At 39.0% G+C, this 18,196-nt stretch overlaps 1 protein-coding gene across 1 annotated transcript in view; it reads left to right on the top strand.

Annotated features, from left to right (window-relative positions):
• Window positions 1-18,196, top strand: part of LOC144050301 (CUB and sushi domain-containing protein 1-like) — a 414,568-nt gene that overhangs the window by 91,667 nt on the left and 304,705 nt on the right. The window contains exon 3 of the mRNA XM_077563425.1: window positions 14,877-15,093. Within this exon, the coding sequence (XP_077419551.1) occupies window positions 14,877-15,093 (217 nt within the window). The remainder of the gene's footprint in view (window positions 1-14,876; window positions 15,094-18,196) is intronic.

Raw genomic sequence — 18,196 nt, 5'->3', positions numbered from 1 at the left:
GTTTCGCCATTCAAAAATTATCGGCCAGCGTCACTCCTCTTCATTTTCTGCTTTGGATTAACCATACACGATTACATTTGTTTGTGTATGGGACGGTATCCACGTGCTAGTAGTTCCCAAGTGCTGTGACTTATCAAGGGAAATGTCCTGCAAGTGTGTTTGTGGCATGTGCACGGGGTTGATACGTTTTGTTGTTGTTTTTGATGATGCCTGTGCATCTGACACTTTCAGTTGGAATTCTACCAACTCTTTGACAAGAGAGGTTCCCACAGCGTCCACTGAAGATGCGCATGCAAAAATCCAATTTTCCAAACACCTCCCTTATGGGGTTTGGAATGTGTCTTGCTCAATCATATTTCATGTGATTTCCCCCCTCTCGCCCGCTAAAGTTAAGAGGAATATAAGTTGGATATGACAAAAATTGGATTTGGGGCTGGCAGTCTGAATAAGGTCATCGACAAAATGATTACAGAGTTGGATTTGTGAGATTAACAGGAGATGGAGAGTTGTGACATTTTTTGGTTGTTCCGTCATAAGAAGACATATTACTTTAACATTATCTGTAATATCATTTATCAAGAGTTTACATGTTTCAGAATGATCTACTTTCTGGTGAATTTTCACCTGAGGTACTCCACATGAAAGACATTCACTAAAAACTCATCTTTTGAGGCAACTGCTGTGTATATTAGGGGTGCAACGAAACCCCCCATTTCGAATCGGAAAGTTAGTTTTGATTCGATGAACCGAATTGAACTGTTACATTCTAAAATCTTTGCATCCTCGAGCCAAATCAAACTTTAACTTAACCTTTTACCCACGACGTGGTATGGAACATCGTAATCCCACGGAATCGAACCGACTGAAATCATTGCGTTTATAAACGTTGCATTCTTGAATCGTATTGTACCCCATGTATCGAGAATCATATAGTGATGCAGATAAACAGATATGGCAATTACAGCTTTTTCTTTTCTTTTTGACTTTATGACTTTACATTTCTTGCTTTGACCTACAAACAGTTACCTCAACGATTTCTTCATAGAGTCGATGTTACTTTGTGCTTATAAGAACATACTGATACGTTTGAGATGAAATGCTCTGCTTTCATATTCCTATGTATGCATGTTTTTTTCCCCTTGTATGTAATATTTATGAATAATATAATATGTATTTGTATTTTCTTACTCTCCACAACCATAATGTGTTTGGAACATTTAAAATATTCAGTTCTATTGACTAAAAACAAAAGGTGGAAAGAACAAACACATTTTAACACCTGACTTATATTTGTCTGTGGATGCAAGTAGCCAAACGTGATATAAAGCACAATAATCTGAACCAGCTAATATCAATAACAATCACAAAGACTTTTTTGAACAAGAAAACAGACTGCGGGTATCTTTAAAGCAATGAAAAAAAAACAGCAGTATGGCACTTAAGACAGTAAAAAAAGAATAGCCTCTCCTTTTTGTTTTGATGTTCTTATTCAGAGAAATAGCCGAAAGTAAATATTGCGTGGCAATAAAAAGGCACATTATTGTTGGATGAAATTGATTGAACTGTCAGGGAGAAATAACTTTATTGAGGAGCAGATTAGAGGCGTAGAAAACGACATGAAGCAGAAAATGATTAAACTGTGCGACTTTGGGATTCGGCATATGTGTGTATGTGTGTGTCAGCAAATTCATTGTGAGCCCGTACGTACTGACCAAGGCTGCAGTTTATACCAAACAATATAACCACAAACACTCGCACACGTGTGCAAGCAGACTCAAAAACACAAACTACTGCATCCAGCAAAGAGCGCTTACGTTTGGCTGAGCCTGACATGTGCACATTGCTGACTGAGTGGATTTCATATTCACTTAGCTTTGACCCAAGAAGAGACAAACGTTAAGTTTGTTTGTTTTTGCTGCATTACATTTATGGAAATGTCAGTGTGTTATGTTTCTGTGTCGACTCTGTGCTTTCTATCAAATTTACAGGTTGACTTTTCAAGAATGCAACTCATACACTTTTTCTTTTTAGCTCACCCTAGGGGGAAGTTAAATATTGAGCATGCTGCTGCTTTTTTTTCTCTTTTCTTTTTTTAGCGAATGCATTGCCAAGACAGTGAGGCATCAGTGACTTTCATTGGCACATCTTTTCCACTTTGATGGTTTTGTGTATGTGAGTGTGTTTCCTCTTCATTGACTCAGAACACCGCTGCTCAAGAGGTTTTGACAGGATCAACTGCAGGAGACTCTGAAGGGAAAACTTTCCCAAAACATTTGATGGAATGATGATGTAGACGCCGTCCTATGACCACAGTCATGCGAGACGAAACTTCTAAAGTGCGTTGCCACTTGAGAGTTATCGCAGCGTAGCACTCTAGTACTGATACAGCTACAGGTATCGGTACTAGAGTGCTATGTCAAAAGTACTAGAGTAGTTGTTCCCTTGAATACTGAAAAAAATATGTATATTTTTCCCAAATCAAGGCATAAGTATCAGTTCTACTGGTGAACAAAATGAACAGGGAGAGAAGCCTTTTCACAGAATCTGTCTCTATTCACCTTGAAATCAGAAAGTGTGTTTTTGTGTTCCCCATTCCCATGCATCTTAAGGAAGCGTTCCTTTAATTTTGCTTGATACATAGTTGTGCTGGATTAAATTTATTCAACTTGGTTTTGCTAATAATGCAGTTAGGACGCTGACTCCCATCGCTCAACTCAACTCTATATTTATAGAGCACTTTTAAACAACCACCACCACTGTTTTCTGAAGGTGGAACCCAGGAGCTAACCTGGCAATAGACAGATTGACATTGTGATTCACTCAAGGGAGTTCTACACAATATCAATCTGGGACTGCTCCACGTTGATTTGCTCAGGAAAGGCGGGACATTCTGCGCAATACTTCGAGCTGATTGGTCGATGCGGGATTGTGCAGGTTTGTTTTGACCAATCACGGCCACGGAAGAAAACATCACCTTTGTTCTCGTCGAAGGGGCGCAAAAAGCACAGACATCTTTACCTGCTAAAATTTCACGAAGCGCCTCTCGCTGTTCAATATTCAACAAGGAAATGGTGAGTAATTCCGCAAGAACAGAATTAATTGCAGCGTCCATTCGTCCACGTTAGGTTTGTTTGTTTGCCTCGGTGTCGGCGCTGGCTTCCTGGTTTCGTCACATTTGCATATCACGCCCTAAACACAATGCTGCTCTGTGATTGGTCCAAACCACCAGTGGTTCAGATCGGTGGAAATCAACGGGCTCGGTACAAGATGTATTCTTGGGAGTTTGTGAACTCACAAATACCGCCAGAATTCAGCTTACCCAGGAGCAGCAGATAGAATGAAAACAGCAGCGGCCCCAGGATTGAACCCTGTGGAACACCTATTATGTTCCGGTATACATGTGAATTCATATTGGACATAGCTGGCATCAGACCCAAACCTCACAGTCCCAATTTGGTAAAATTATTAGCTTTTCCTCTCAAATATCTTTGCTATTGTTCATTTCAAATGTGTGGGTGATTTTTTTTCTCTTCAAATTATTGACGATGGTGTTGAAAATGATTTAGTCTATTTGATGATACAATGTTGATGATTGATGTTTTGGAGTCTCCTGAAAAGTGACTATTTTGGAAGAACAAGGTTTTGACTCGATCCCAGCAACATATTCGTCCAAGCAATGTAGCGTGATCACTTGCAGCCAAAGAAAACCAATCGGGGTGTATCATCACACATCATTTGAGTGAATCCCACAACATAAGAACAAAGAGGGGGAAGTAGTCCTCCTAAACTGTTCTCATAAAGTATAATCAAGTTAAAATATACATACAGGTACACACACTGTCCATTTGTTGGTGTGCTTTTAAATAAAATAAAAAATAAAAATAAAAACAGAAGGCCAATCAAAATTTCCAAATGCATATCTTTTAAAAGCCAAGGAAACCATTAAAAAAAAGTCCACTCGGTGAGGTAATGTGGCGCATGAGGTTGTTCCACAGTTTGGGGGTGAGAATGAGCATGTTTTCACTGAGATCAAATTAGCCTCATCCAAGCCGTAGAAAGTTTTGCCTAAAGCCACCACAGAAGGGACTGTGTCTGGCTGGTGTTAACACAACAGGGTAAGCGATAAGAGGTTCACACCCCTGACCTAGCAACCACCTGGTACTTTCACACAGCATCAGTTCAGCATTGATTTGGGAATAACTTGACCCTCCATTCTTTGTATGTGTTGTTTATACAGAATGGTGACCCAGAAAAAGGTGGGGAATTTTTTTTCATATGGACAGGCTATATAAAGGGCATTTTAGGGAAAGCTCTGTCTCCACTGTGTAATCTGGACCTCAGGACCTTTAAGAGCATCAGACTGACTAAGATGGCACTAATCTTGCAAATACAAGATGGTTAACAGTGTTAGCCTCTAATAAGCAGCTCATATGATTGTAGATTATTCGTTTATCCTAGGGGTCACTAACCTTTTCAAAATTGACAGCTATTTCTTGCAAAGGGTTACCTGTTTGATATGCACTTCCAAAATAACACATTGCTCAAATTTCCTATTATATTAATCTATATGAAGAAACTGATAATGATTTCTCACAAAAATTACCAACAATGCGGCACGGTGGATGACTAGTTAGCACGTCCGCCTCCCAGTGCAGAGGACGTGAGATCGAGTCCGGACTTCGGCCTTCCTGGGTGGAGTTTGCATGTTCTCCCCGTGCTTGCGTGGGTTTTCTCCGGGTACTCCGGTTTCCTCCCACATTCCAAAAACATGCATGGCAGGTTAATTGAACACTCCAAATTGTCCATAGGTGTGATTGTGAGTATGGTTGTTCGTCTCTGTGTCCCCTGTGATTGGCTGGCAACCAGTTCAGGGTGTACCCCGCCTACTGCCCGAAGCCAGCTGGGATAGGCTCCAGTGCCCCCCGTGACCCTTGAGAGGAAAAAGCGGTTAAGAAAATGGATGGATGGATGGATTACCAACAATGATTTAACATGGCAGGAAATAAATAAATAGCAATTTCAAACAAAATGTTCTATAAATCTATGTAAGTGTTGACATTTTCAAATGATCACTTCTACAACAGAGAAAATCACAAATTCCCAACATTGGTGAGCCGTGTTCAGACACTCAGGTGGCCCTTGGTGTCTAATTGGGTCCCGTGGGCACCATATTGGGGCCCCTGGTCGGTGTGACAGGCAGCAAGGGTGTTTGTGTTTGTCGATGCATCTGCTGCAGGTGCCACATACACAGATCTGCATGCTAATTGTGGAGGCTTGGTGATAAAGTGTTGCCTCCACGAGTGTTTTAAAATTAATGCCTTAACTGTCCGTAGGGACGTTAAATAAAAATATATATAAATACTAATACCGGTACGGTACTCAACTCTTGAGTAGTCACCGATGCCAAGTACTGATACCACTAGTAGCCTACTTTTAATACATAAAATTTCAACAACAAAACAATGAAAGATACAAAAAAATATATATATATGAAAAAAAAAGGAGAGCAATGATGATGACATGTCAAATCGGTAAAATTACCGAATGATCAATACTGAGCTCTCCAGAAAAGAAAAAAAAACAAAAAAACAAAAACAAAAAAAAACAATGAAAGATAATTTTAATAAAGATATACTTTTATTTATTTAGCCCTTTTCAGAAGTAAAAGGTTTATTTTGCTTTAATTAATTTGATAGTTTCAATATTTTTCATGTAAAAGTTATACCTTTAAAAAAAAACACACGTATTTTGCCACTCATGTAAAAGTAATACCTTAAAAAAACAACACATATTTTGCCACTTGCTGTCCACTTAAAATGACATCACAGTTACTCGTTGCTCAGGTGACAACCAATCATGAGAATCAATCAAGTTAATTATAGACAAAAATACTGCTGAAAATGGATAAGTACCCCTGGATAGAAAGACCTACATACCCAATCTAGTATTTTTCCTTTAAATTGCATAAAAACAATGGTCATTTTCTGTACTTCTAATTTCTAGTTCCTGAATGTAAAGCGGCTGCCGTCGAGAGTACCAATACCTTAAAATAAGGCCGGGAATTGGTTTCGGCATCGGGCCGATTCTCATCCATTCCTTGTCCTTAGTTGTCATGGTAACGGAAGGTGTTTTCTTGTTGGTCCCGCGATAGAAGGGCATGAAACACAGTCACCTTAAAACTGGCTAATTTCAGCAAAAGTGTGTAAAGTCGGCGTTAATTATATTTACTCTTGGGGTATTTTGATGGAAACGTGACCTGTTTGGGGAGGGGGAGGGGAATCAAGTCAAGTTTATTTATATTATTGACACTTTAGACCATCATCATAAACACAACAGTGATAGAGTATGCCTTCACAAAGGTTGTGTGTGCCAACGATCCAGGCCCTTCCTTGTCATGTTCATTGTACAGACCTTTCACTCTGATAGACCTGAATTTAAGCACAAGCTGAATGTTGACAAACTCCTCACAAACCAGTGATGATGTAAGAGAAAGGAGTCTGATCGGTTGTGCAATGAACACCCCCAAGCTTCTACCTCAAAGTGGCTGAAAGTAGAAAACGTCTACAGCAGAATATTTCTCATTTATTCTCTGCCTCAATTCTCATGATAACACCCCACAGCTGAAGTCTGACTATGCCGCCTCTCTGGGAGGTTTAAATATGTTTCCCCCGGCCTCCCTCGATGTAGGCGTTGACAAATAACCGCATGCATCTCACCATTTTGGCACAGGCGTGTAGGTTATTGTAACCGCGTGACCTCTTAAATGGTTAGCCGGCGCACCTGATGTAGGTCCCGCACTCCCACTTCACCATCACGCCGTAAGACCGCCCACAGTGCCCGACCAGTGCTGGAATGACTGCAGCTCCCAAAGCACCAAACAAACAAGCAAGCTCTGTTTTGCTGAAACTAGTGGAGTGCATACAAATAATGGATTTATGGAGTTACGGGCTATAAACAATCATGAGACAATAGTATCTTCAGTGAAAAACACATCCATCACTGTATAAAAAAAAAATAAAAAATCAAAGCATTTTGTGATTTTTTTTAATTTTTTTTTTTTAGTTTTTGTCACTGTGTTGATAGGCAGTAGCAGTGAAGTCCTCTGTTTACTTTCAAATTATTGTTTTTCTTCAAGTTGTTTTGGATTTTGTGTTAGAGCTTTGTTTGCTTTCGAGCGCTCCAGCACATCCCCATTCATCATTGAAAATATAAAGCACTGGAATTGCAGGTTGGTGGCGGATTGATTACAGACCGGTGCCTTTTCTTCACAAAGTAAGAATAAAGAAAAATGAAGTGTGTGTTTTCTGCTGCTCACACAGACACGGCAAGATGCAAATGCCGGTATCACGCAATCACATGCAATTCTCTCCCGCACACGTCCCGGCTTCAAACTTAATTGCTTCTTTGATCATGTCTTTTTTTTTTTCTCAACTCAAACTCACACACGCACACACTACACACCATCCATTCATCTCACCTATCGCTGTTTTTGTCAGTCCAAGCTGCTACTTTTGTTTGTTTGTTTTTCGCTGACAGTCATTGGGATTTATTCTGAACATTGCCTCAATAGTTCCCATGAGCGTGAGGTAAATGATACATTTTCATCTCTTCCATCCTTGGTTGCCATGGTGACCGGTGACTGGGTATGTCTTCGATCTTGAAACCTAATTTTACATCAAATTGCTATAAGCGGTGTATTTTCTGCTTCCTGTAGTTTTGAGGCGTAGATAGACAGACAAGCGAGTTGAAGCTGGTGAAAAAGTTTGAAAGAGAGAAGGGTTTTTTTTATTTTATTTTTTACATCTTTTAGTTTTTACCAGACACCCTTTATTATTCCGCCGATTTAACACCAACAAAAGTGCCTGCGAGGCTTCAGTCTAACTATAGCCTTAAATGTTTGACAATGGACCAGAAGGGAGTGTAAGTAATGGTGATGGCAAGACAGACAGATAAGAGGTAAATAGAGATTGAGCTTTGTGGCGAGACAAACCCGCTGTGAGATCATGAAAAAGGAGGAGGGGGTGATGCATGGAAGGGAACAAAAAAGCTGTCACACAAAATCCCCACTCCTCTCTTATAGATCCCGTTGAATGGCTGCATCCAATAGTTCTACACAGCCTAACTTTGAAAGATGTGTTTGATTTGTGGCCTGGCGTGCCGTGGAACGTGTGATTTATGAACTGGGGACCTTTCTGTTCAAGTTCTACTCCAGTGCACCACCCCTCTGCTTGCCCAGACTTTCACAAGCATGTAGATCCCTGCTATGACCCCTCTCCATTAACTCTTTCACTGCCAGACGTTTTCAGAAACGGGTTGTTCCCAGTGCCAGCCGATTTAAGCATTTTGACTGATCTTTCAAGGTCCACAGAAAATGTTGTGTTTGGACTATGGAAACACACATACTACCAAATGAAAGATTGGACTCTCATCTTTCATCAGAAAAAAAAGTTTGTTTCTACCTTATTCCGTTCTTCAGTAATCAACAATAGAAAATGGTTACTTTCACCAAAATTCTCTGTTTTGAAACAAAAAGCGGAAAAAAACGGCTTTTTGTGAAACGATGTTATTTCATGCACTCTAGTGAATTCTACACTTCTTTTTGTCCATGAATGATGCCACAAACACCTAAATAGTGCTTTACTTCTGTAAAACGCTTTCACCAACAATGAAAAAGTGTTTTTTGATTTCAAAATACGTTTATTTCCATTCAACAGTGTAACAATTTGACAAAACAATTTCGCAAACAATTTAGAAATGTGTGCAACTGTGGTACTAACTTACAATTATGTGGATGTTTCAAATACAGTTTTTCTTTTTGTTTCTGCGTGCAAGGAGACACCGCTGGACTCACACAACAGTTTACTTTCACTTTGTCCGTTTCGCGTGCAAACGTTACCTTCTTGACAGCCTTTTTTTCCGGGGAATAAATAGCAAGTAGCAGACTGTACACACTTCTCCGATGTATATGAATTGGACTCGGGGCACTCTCCGTCGTCCAATCGAACGTCCGCCTGTGCGTGCTCGATTGCGCTCCGTGTTTATGACGCCGTCATAACCGCCGCGTCAGCGGTTCCAATTTCGCCGTCAAGCTCGGATTCACCTTCATCATCATCGATGATGATCATCGTCGTCATCAATGTGCTCTTTTAGCGTTGGTCGATACCTTTAGTCTTGTAAGTGTAGCGCTGCTTTGCAAACGGGCACCACTTCGCCATTTTTCCATTGTTTTCCATTCTGATCTCCTGCGCGACGCTCTAGCTCCGCCTCTACTGACGCCCACCCGATCTTGTCAAAAGACAGTCATCGCTGCCCTCTAGGGGCCAAAAATAGTCCTTAGGCACAACAGACCTAATTGAAACTTTCACCAGAGATGCAGAAGGCTTCCCCCCACCCGTTTAAAAAAATAAAATAAAATAAATTGGATGACGTCTTTTGACGTCATTGGCAGTGCTCCGTAGGTTTTTACTTGACGTCTTTAAACGTCAGTGGCAGTGAAAGAGTTAATGAGCTTTGACTTTATAGCCAGAAATGATTGCATTTTTTTTTTTAGTTTAAGAAATCGAGCGATACATGTGTGCTCTGTATGAGATAAAAGACATCATATTAAATAGGTCAAAGAAAAAATACAAAGCCCATGAGATATAAATCAAAGGCAACATGATTTAGTGTGTCACTTTAATGAAGACTGACACAGTGGGACTGTGTGCACATGTTCGGATCGTGCACATCTGTGTGGATTCATACGTGCCGCTTGCTGTTTCTACTGCAAACATGCATGTCAATTCACATCGCTACATGCCAACATGTGTACACAGTTGATCTTAGTGGGTGACACGTTTTTGCTACAATAAAGAAGTGAGGCAACGTGCTTGTGGATATTCTTATTCATCCAGGTCATTTCATTCTCTGGGTATTGAGTTGATCACAACTAGACTGCTCTTCAAAGACATTTTGTCTCTCATCCGAGTAGGCATTATAAGTTCATAAGTTGGTGTGGAAAATGGCAACTATTTATGCTTAATTGGAAGCACGCTCCAGCCATGCATGGCATCAATGTGTTTGCCTCCAACATACAACCAAAACTCAGTCCACTCTAACTATTTAGGCAGCTTTAATACCTTTTTACAACTGGACAGGAAAGCTCACAAATCAGAGAGCATTTTTGGATTTGTCATTTCATGGAAGCACATTTCATTATTTATATATTTTTTTCCAGACTCAGACTGTATCATGTTTTGACGTTTTTAATTCAAACATAACCTTGGGTTGTTAAATTAATTTTTTTGTTCATAATATTCACCCCAACTTGATCTCAAGCGTGCCGGACTATTGGCCTGATAAGATATAAACAACAATTCCAAATATTTTTTTTTTTGGGGGGGGGGGGTGAATCCGTGCATCCAGATATTATTCACATGTATTAATACACACTATTATCTTGTGTTGCAAATCCTATGAGCAATGTGCCTTTTTTTTTTTTTAACACACATGAGTATGAATCAGTGTTTTCATTTACACATGTGCAGCTTACAAATGACAGTTCATCAATGTCCTACAGACTATGTACTTATTTCAAATTCACATATGTTTGACACACCTGTTCTTGCCCACAGGCCATAAGTGTTATACATTATAGTAACTCCCTCTATTTTTTTTTTGAAAATTCGGTGGTGGAAAAAAAGACAAAAAACAATGCTGTGTTGAATTTATTATTTATACTGAGAGTGTTTAACATATTTGATAATTGGCTTACTGATTCTATTATGTTACTGAAAAATGCTTGTAGCACATTTATTGTTTATGATTACCTTGAAATTTCTTATTTATATTTATATTTTTTCCTATGGGAAAAGCAGGTTTCATATAGATGGCTATCACGGATGAATAGTGTTGGGCAGTGTTGGGCAGGTGTTATGAGTATAGTTACTAGTTAACTCGACATTTCTACATTTCTCAGTAGCTTGGTCTTAGCGTTGCTGTTTTCAGCATCAAAAAGCTGTTCAGTTCAGTTGTGAAGCTATTTTCATGATCATATAGCCTATTATAGCATCCACAGAAGTACAATTCCACAGACAGTTGTAAACCTTAAATACCTCTCTTCTGTTTGACGTCATGTTGTGTACTTGTGCCATAACCTCCCTCTTATGCCTGCCTAGAGCTTAGATAGTGCCCATGAATTGTGTGGAATATGCAGCGTTCACAACTGGAGAAAATGGCAAAGGAGGGGGCAGACGTTTGTACTACGTGTCAATCCCCACTTCCACCACTTAAACACTTGATGCTACTTAGGAAGTCCTCACAGAGAGAATGGCTATATCTGGTGTTTACTGTGCAACTCTGAAAAGAAGCTCCTGTCAGCATCTAAGGAATCCAACAGAAATGTAAGGACACATACCCAGGTATTTGTCCAAGTTAGTGCTGGCTAAGCTAGTTATCTACAGAGCCGTATATAGAGAGAGTATGGTTTCAGCAGGGTAATAAGATGACGTCCGTATGTCATGTGACCGTAGGTCAACTCTGGTTATCACAACTCAGTCAGCTAACGTAGCAACAGCTAGCAAAGTGTTTTTGGCAGCGGTAGAATGAATGTGTGTCTATTTGTGTGCGAAGGGGGGGGGGGGTTAAGAATAGAAAATAATGACAACAAAGTGCAAGAAATTAGTATTAGTGGGAGTAAGAAGCAAAAATTGTCATTTATACCCCAGTAGCACAATTACAGCATTTAAAAATGTAGGTTTTACTTTACACGTTCCACCCAATGTAGGAGGTTTGAAGTAGTTATCCACGTATGTCATTTTATTGTAGTTTAGCTTGCTGCATTTCTCTGGTGGTTAGCTTCTGTGTAGTTCAGCTTCATTTATTGTTGACAGCTTGTAGCTTAGCTCACTACTTAGCACACACTGGAAGCTGTGTTCACCAACCAGTATCCCGGGATGGATTGTTACCTAACTTTTTTTTAGAAGCAATTGAATGGCTGGGTTTTCACTCTTTTCTTTATCCATCTGCAGTCTCAACACGCCTCTTGCTCACTCGGACGAACTCCATTGCTCTTAGTTGAACCAACCATATGGTTTGCAGCCACAAGACAATCTGGTATCGGAGAGGCTACACAGCACGGAACATTTTAAACATGAAAAACCAGTTGGGTTGAACTCACCAAGGCAAAAACAGTATTTTATTGCGCTGCTCTGGGTATGTTGCTCCAATATGTTTTGTGATGTGATGCAAATATCTGCTAAGTCCTACTCATCCCATCTGTGCAAAGTTGGACAGCAGAAAAGAGTGTGGACAGAAGAGGGAGAAAACTGGGGATTTAATGAAAGACATACGTAACGAGTGCTGAGAGGCAGAGGTGAATTGGGTTGGAAAGACAGTGGAGAACAATCTGAAATGAATGCGGACACTCCAGATGGTTTGTTTGTTTGTGTGTGCATGTACGGCTCATGCACGTGTTTTGTTGTACTTGCTGCCAACGTGTAGTTATGTGTGGTTTGAGTTGCTTCGGGCAAGCGGAAACATCTGGTACACCTGCAAGGAACAAGTTCTAAAAGAACAAAAAAAGGGAAAATTAGACTTGCTTGTAAACGTTTGGTTGACTGGATCTTGTCCTTGTAGACACACTAGTTGTCTCTGTGGGAGAGAGCGGGTTTTCTTAATAATAAAAGGTTACTAAATCAATAGGCCTTGTGATCTGACAAACAATTACTGCTGACTTTCATCTTGGAAACACACATTGATGTATGTTTGCATGTTCCGGTGATGTCAGAATGAAAGATGAAGGCGAAGGGGGATAAATGATTGTACTTTCTGGTAAAACATTGGTCATAGAACACATCCTGACGTCTTAATTGGCTTTTTGTTATTTGTTGTTTTGACATTCACATAGGCTTGCACAGCTCATTTATTGATATTTATTTCTTTGCAGCAATGTCTTGAAACCTGGACTTGCTAACGTTAGATAATTCAATTTTTGTCAATTAGCTTTACGGTCCGGAAGCGTGGAACTGCCAATGTGTGGTAAACATTTTTAACTGGCGAGTATGTTCTAATATAGTTGTGAGTACGTTCGAACATACTCGCAAATACGTTCAAATATAGTCGCACATACGTTCGGAAATACTTGCAAATCGTGAGTACGTTTGTAGGCGAAATGCTACAAACATAGCATATTTTCCCATAATGGTAATGACGAGGTAATACTTGCACATGTGCAATTGAATACCGTGGTATTATGGGAAAATGTGCTGAACCAAAATCATGCACTCCAGACATGATAATAAATCATAAACATATTTCAATACGTTCGAATATACTCAAAATATGTTCAAACATAATCACCAGTAAAAAAAATCTTTACTCCACACTACAGGTTATTCATCAGCAGGCCTGACTTTCTTAAGAATGAACACAAACATGCCCTGCCAATGTGCTTTATGACTAATTAACTGCCTTTCTTCTATTCCACATTAAAGCTACATTGTACAGTATCTTCAAAATCATTTACATATTATTTAGGCTATATTCTACTTTTTTAAGCCTCTAATTGACCCTCATATATGTAAAAGAATGACTGTCATCATGCGGCCCACAAAAAACTATAGGTCAAACTATATTATATGTGTCTGTATTCCCTTCATCCATACAAAATATCAAAGCATTTTCCATACCAGCTCTCCTCTTCAGTACTGCAGGGTTACTGGAGCCCATCCTGTGTGACTTAACACACTCACACCATGCAAATTACACAAGGCCAATTTCAAGTCTGATTCCAACTTTTGTATCCTCCACTGGCGACGCTCATCGTGCCGTGTACAAGGGAAAAGAGGAGCGTTTTGCAGCTCCCAATTGGTTGAACGACCACTGAATGAACCCTAACAGCTTGGAAATCAGGGCTAATTATAGCAATTCTTTGTGGCTAGTAAAGCATTTTTAGCACTGTGCTTGTTTCTTTGTATTGTATGTATGTATGTGTCATTCTGCATTATGAATTGTGCCTTGAGATACAAATGACCTGGCTTCAGAATGTTTTGCTTTAAGTTACGTTAAATTTGAGCAATAGCTTCGTATGGTGGCAGTCAACTGAACTTCTCACTTCACAACAAGCAGCAGTTTGCCAGATAGAATGAAAGCAATTCTTTAAAAAAAAATTCAAGATGTTAAAATTTACTGTCAAACTAAGCTTTTTTTTTTTTTTTAAACAACATGGCTGTGGTTTAGAAAATTTAGCTCATCTTAATGCTAAAAAACTGCAAAACACCACAGAAGGGTTTCAAAATAACATGGTGTTGCGATATAATACAATCGGCAACATATGTTTGAAAACAAGAGCAAAACATGCACATAAATAATATTATTAAATAATAATACTCCTAGGCATATATTTTTTATCTTCTGCAAAGAACGACTAATACTACTGTGGCTTACAGAGCAATTGTGACCATCTCCTTCATGTATATTCGTATGTCTGGATGATTACACCCAGATTGTGAAGGCATTCACACCTAAAGGAGCAGCACCATGTTCAGTGAATTGAAGTAAAAAACGCGGCAAAAACGATTTAATTCTTGATTCTATTTGTCATGATTTTTTTTAAGGACAAAATATTTTCGAGTGCTATTTTTCTTTTGACAAATTACTGATTTCTTTTTTTGAGGGCGATGAATTCAACATAACACAATAAGAGTGAGAAAGTTACCAATGTGTTGGCAATGTATGCCAATATACACTATAAACAAAGCAAACTTAACATGTTATTTTCTTGTTTCCTAAAACTTTTGTAGAATGTGACTTTGACTGTATCTATGAAGACCATTGGAAGACCAAAAGCTTCAATCCAAACGTCTTGACTTTGTTTGTATGTTTTTTTTCTCTTCCAGCTGAATCATGTGGTGGTGTGATCCAAGGCCTGAATGGAACGATAGAATCGCCTGGTTTCCCCCACGGCTATCCCAACTACGCCAACTGTACGTGGCTGATAATAACAGGCGAGCGAAACAGGATCCAGCTCACTTTCGTCACGCTTGCACTAGAGGAAGACTTTGATATGGTGTCCGTATATGATGGACAACCTTTGCCTGGGAACCTAAAAATGAGGTTAGAATATTAGATTATTTTTTTGTGGTGGTCTTTTCTGTTGATGCTGTCACTCTAACCTGATAAAAAGTGTCAACTGACACACTGATACACATTTTCTGTCACACACACTCTCCCTCTGACACTAAATAGAGAGGAACAATGTTTTTCTTTCTAGCACTGATTTTCATACTTCTATTAGCACATTATCTGTTAGACTTGACACTGTCAAGCTTAAATAAGAGTGTTTTTTTTTTTTGCCAAAGCATATTATAAGGGTAGCATTTACTAATTGTGTCTTTTCTTTATCATAGAGCTAACCTTATCTTGCCAAATATGGTAACTTACAGTAGCTCTACACGCATTTAAAAAGAAAAGAGACAAATAGCACACATTGTTAGAATGCTTTTATTTTGTATGCAGTGCACAATGCCTTATTTTTCCTTTTATTATTCACTATTCTGTATATTTTAGTAGTAGCAGTCATGAAATGTAATAATATTGATTTTAAGTCAAATTCTTGTACATTATAGCCTTCAATTTGACTTCCTCTGTTTTTATGATAAACAAGCCACAAAGCTACGCCAATGTTGTCATCATTAACATGATCAGGCCAGGATGCCAAACAAGTTAAAAGGCATTGCTGAACTGGCAGCTTTGGTATTTGGTGATTTGTTGCAGTGCAGGAAGGGTCGTTAGAACAGCGTCCACAGAGTTGGCTCGCTGTTGGGAGCTTATTCATCAGAGTTTGTGTGTAGGAGGGATGAGCGGGGAAGGCACACACTGTTATGTTTGAGCTTGCTGGTGCAGTTTTGGATAACAGTGTTTTTTTTTTTTTTTGTTAAAATGTTATATCCAGCAGCTTTATTATGTCTCTGAGTGAGAAGAATACCTATTTAGTGGTTTGCCCAGAGGAGGACAAAAGGACTGCTGACTTTACTGAGCTTCCAGAAAATACACATATTTTTTCTCACAGAGTGTATCAGCTGGCTGATGATTCAGATGATGATAGTGTGGCCATGCTTCGCTTGCTCACCAAGATATTCTAGCAATTCTAGCTATTTAGATCGCCTAATCAAACGTCTACTACATACATTTACATATTTGTGGGTTTGTCAAAAAAAGTATTTGTTAAAACGTTTGGTTAAAAAAAGGGGGAAAAAAAACAAATAATAGGGAAAAATTGGAGAATAGGAAAGACAAAAACATGCATACTACAGGGATGTGATTTTTCCGCTAATTCGCGGAATTCCGCTTTTTTTATCTCCCCCCCACCCAAAAAAAAATTAATTCCGATTTTTTAATTTATTTATTTATTTATTTTTAGTAGTTCATTGTGTATGCACATGACTCCGACAGATAACATCTTCTGCTATAACAAAGACATGTGTGGTATGCTCTAATATGAGTTACTTTTCATTTGGTCATGATACAATTATTTGTTCATGAAATTTGAACTCTTCAACATTATTTATGTGTTAACTTAGTAATCACATTAGTTAGATATGATGATATTCTCAGTGATAGTTTTTAAAAGCAAAGGCAGTCCAATGTTTTTGAATGTGACTGATTTTGAGTTGACTAAAACTGCCATTTTATATGGAATAGTTCAATATACATTGAAAATTTATGCTGTTGTTTTGTCTATTTCTTTGTCATGTGAGTGCATTGAAAGTACTTAAAAACACGGAAAACCCATGAGCTCCGGGGGGACCCTAGCTGGGTGCCAGCGGCCCCCAGACCCCCGGCTAAATTTTCAGATAATTTCACTTTGGTCAAATCACATCCCTGATCTGTGATACGAAAACCAAGTAATCCTTAGATGCTTGCTGAACTGAGGTTGACGTCAAGTATTTGAAAACTTTTGTCGAATTCCACGTGATAAAAGCTCAGGGGTGTTTAACTGCAACGACCTCCACAAAGCTTGGCTTGCCTGGTAACATATAGAGTGAAATATTTACAAAATGCTTCCTCCATTATGCTTTGCACCACTGGAAAATGTTTTCTAATTATACATAAATACATGGTATTTGTATCATTATGATTAAATACCATTATAGTAAAGACGTATGAAAAACAAAACACAATCACCAAAGTGTGCAATTGTGTGTCGTGAAGCTTGTTGGCGCCATCATTGCTCGGCGTGCAGGCCTCACACAAGGTGAGTTGACAGCTGTGCCAACAGCCTCCAGTGAAGTCCAGCTGTGTTGAGACAACAAGAGAGTTGAAGTGCACCAGCAGCTCACTTGTGCTTGGCCTCTCGGAGCAATTTTCAAGTCCCTCGCAGCTGATGCTCTTTTCTTTGACGCCACTTTGTTTTTTCTCTACCGATTGGAAGCAGTACTGTAATTCTGATAATGATAATAATTACAAATTCATGATGATGATTATGCTACACTTCAAGGCAGAGGTGGAAGTATGTCACATATATGCAAGTCGTAAGTAAGTCTCAGACAACAGACAGCAGTATGTGCTGATGGGGTATCACAAGGCAGGCTGCCATGGCATTACCAGTGGTGTCCCACAGGGGTCAGTGCTGGGCCCTAAGCGGTTCATTTTATGCATAAATGTAAAATATCTAGGAATTGTAAGAAAGGGACATGACTAGATAAGGCAAAAAGGTTCTTCCACCCCTTCTCATATGCACACCTATTTAATTATATTGGTATTGGATTGGGTTATCATTGTCTGTTTTCATTTTAAGTAATTACATGTATTTATGTATCTATACTTTTCCATTTTACTGTTGACACTTTATTTTAATCAAACTGTACATTCACAAACGTAGATGTTGAGTTTTCCTGATTTCATCTTTCACTTTGGCCATTGATGACAATGTCTTGTAAAGGTAGTTGGACTTCAATACAAAGTCGAATAGAAGTCAAGTCAATTCTTTCAAAACGCCAGTTGCAAATCATAAAATTAGCAACTTAAGTCAACTGGAGTCCAAGCCATGGCACTCGAGTCCACCTCCTGTATTTATGGATTCTTTTTTCCTGTAAATGTGACCAAAAACACGTTTTTTTTCTTCTTCTAAAACTGTATTGTGACAATATGGTTTAATTGACACCATTTAGATTTTTTCCCCCTCTCAATGTGTCTCATTTAAGTTACATATTGAAGC

Source organism: Vanacampus margaritifer, chromosome 4 (genome assembly GCF_051991255.1).
Source record: "Vanacampus margaritifer isolate UIUO_Vmar chromosome 4, RoL_Vmar_1.0, whole genome shotgun sequence".
In the NCBI taxonomy this organism is placed as follows: Eukaryota; Metazoa; Chordata; class Actinopteri; order Syngnathiformes; family Syngnathidae; genus Vanacampus; species Vanacampus margaritifer.
The sequence above is the reverse complement of the archived record's forward strand: the minus strand, read 5'-3'. Positions and strand labels throughout refer to the sequence as shown.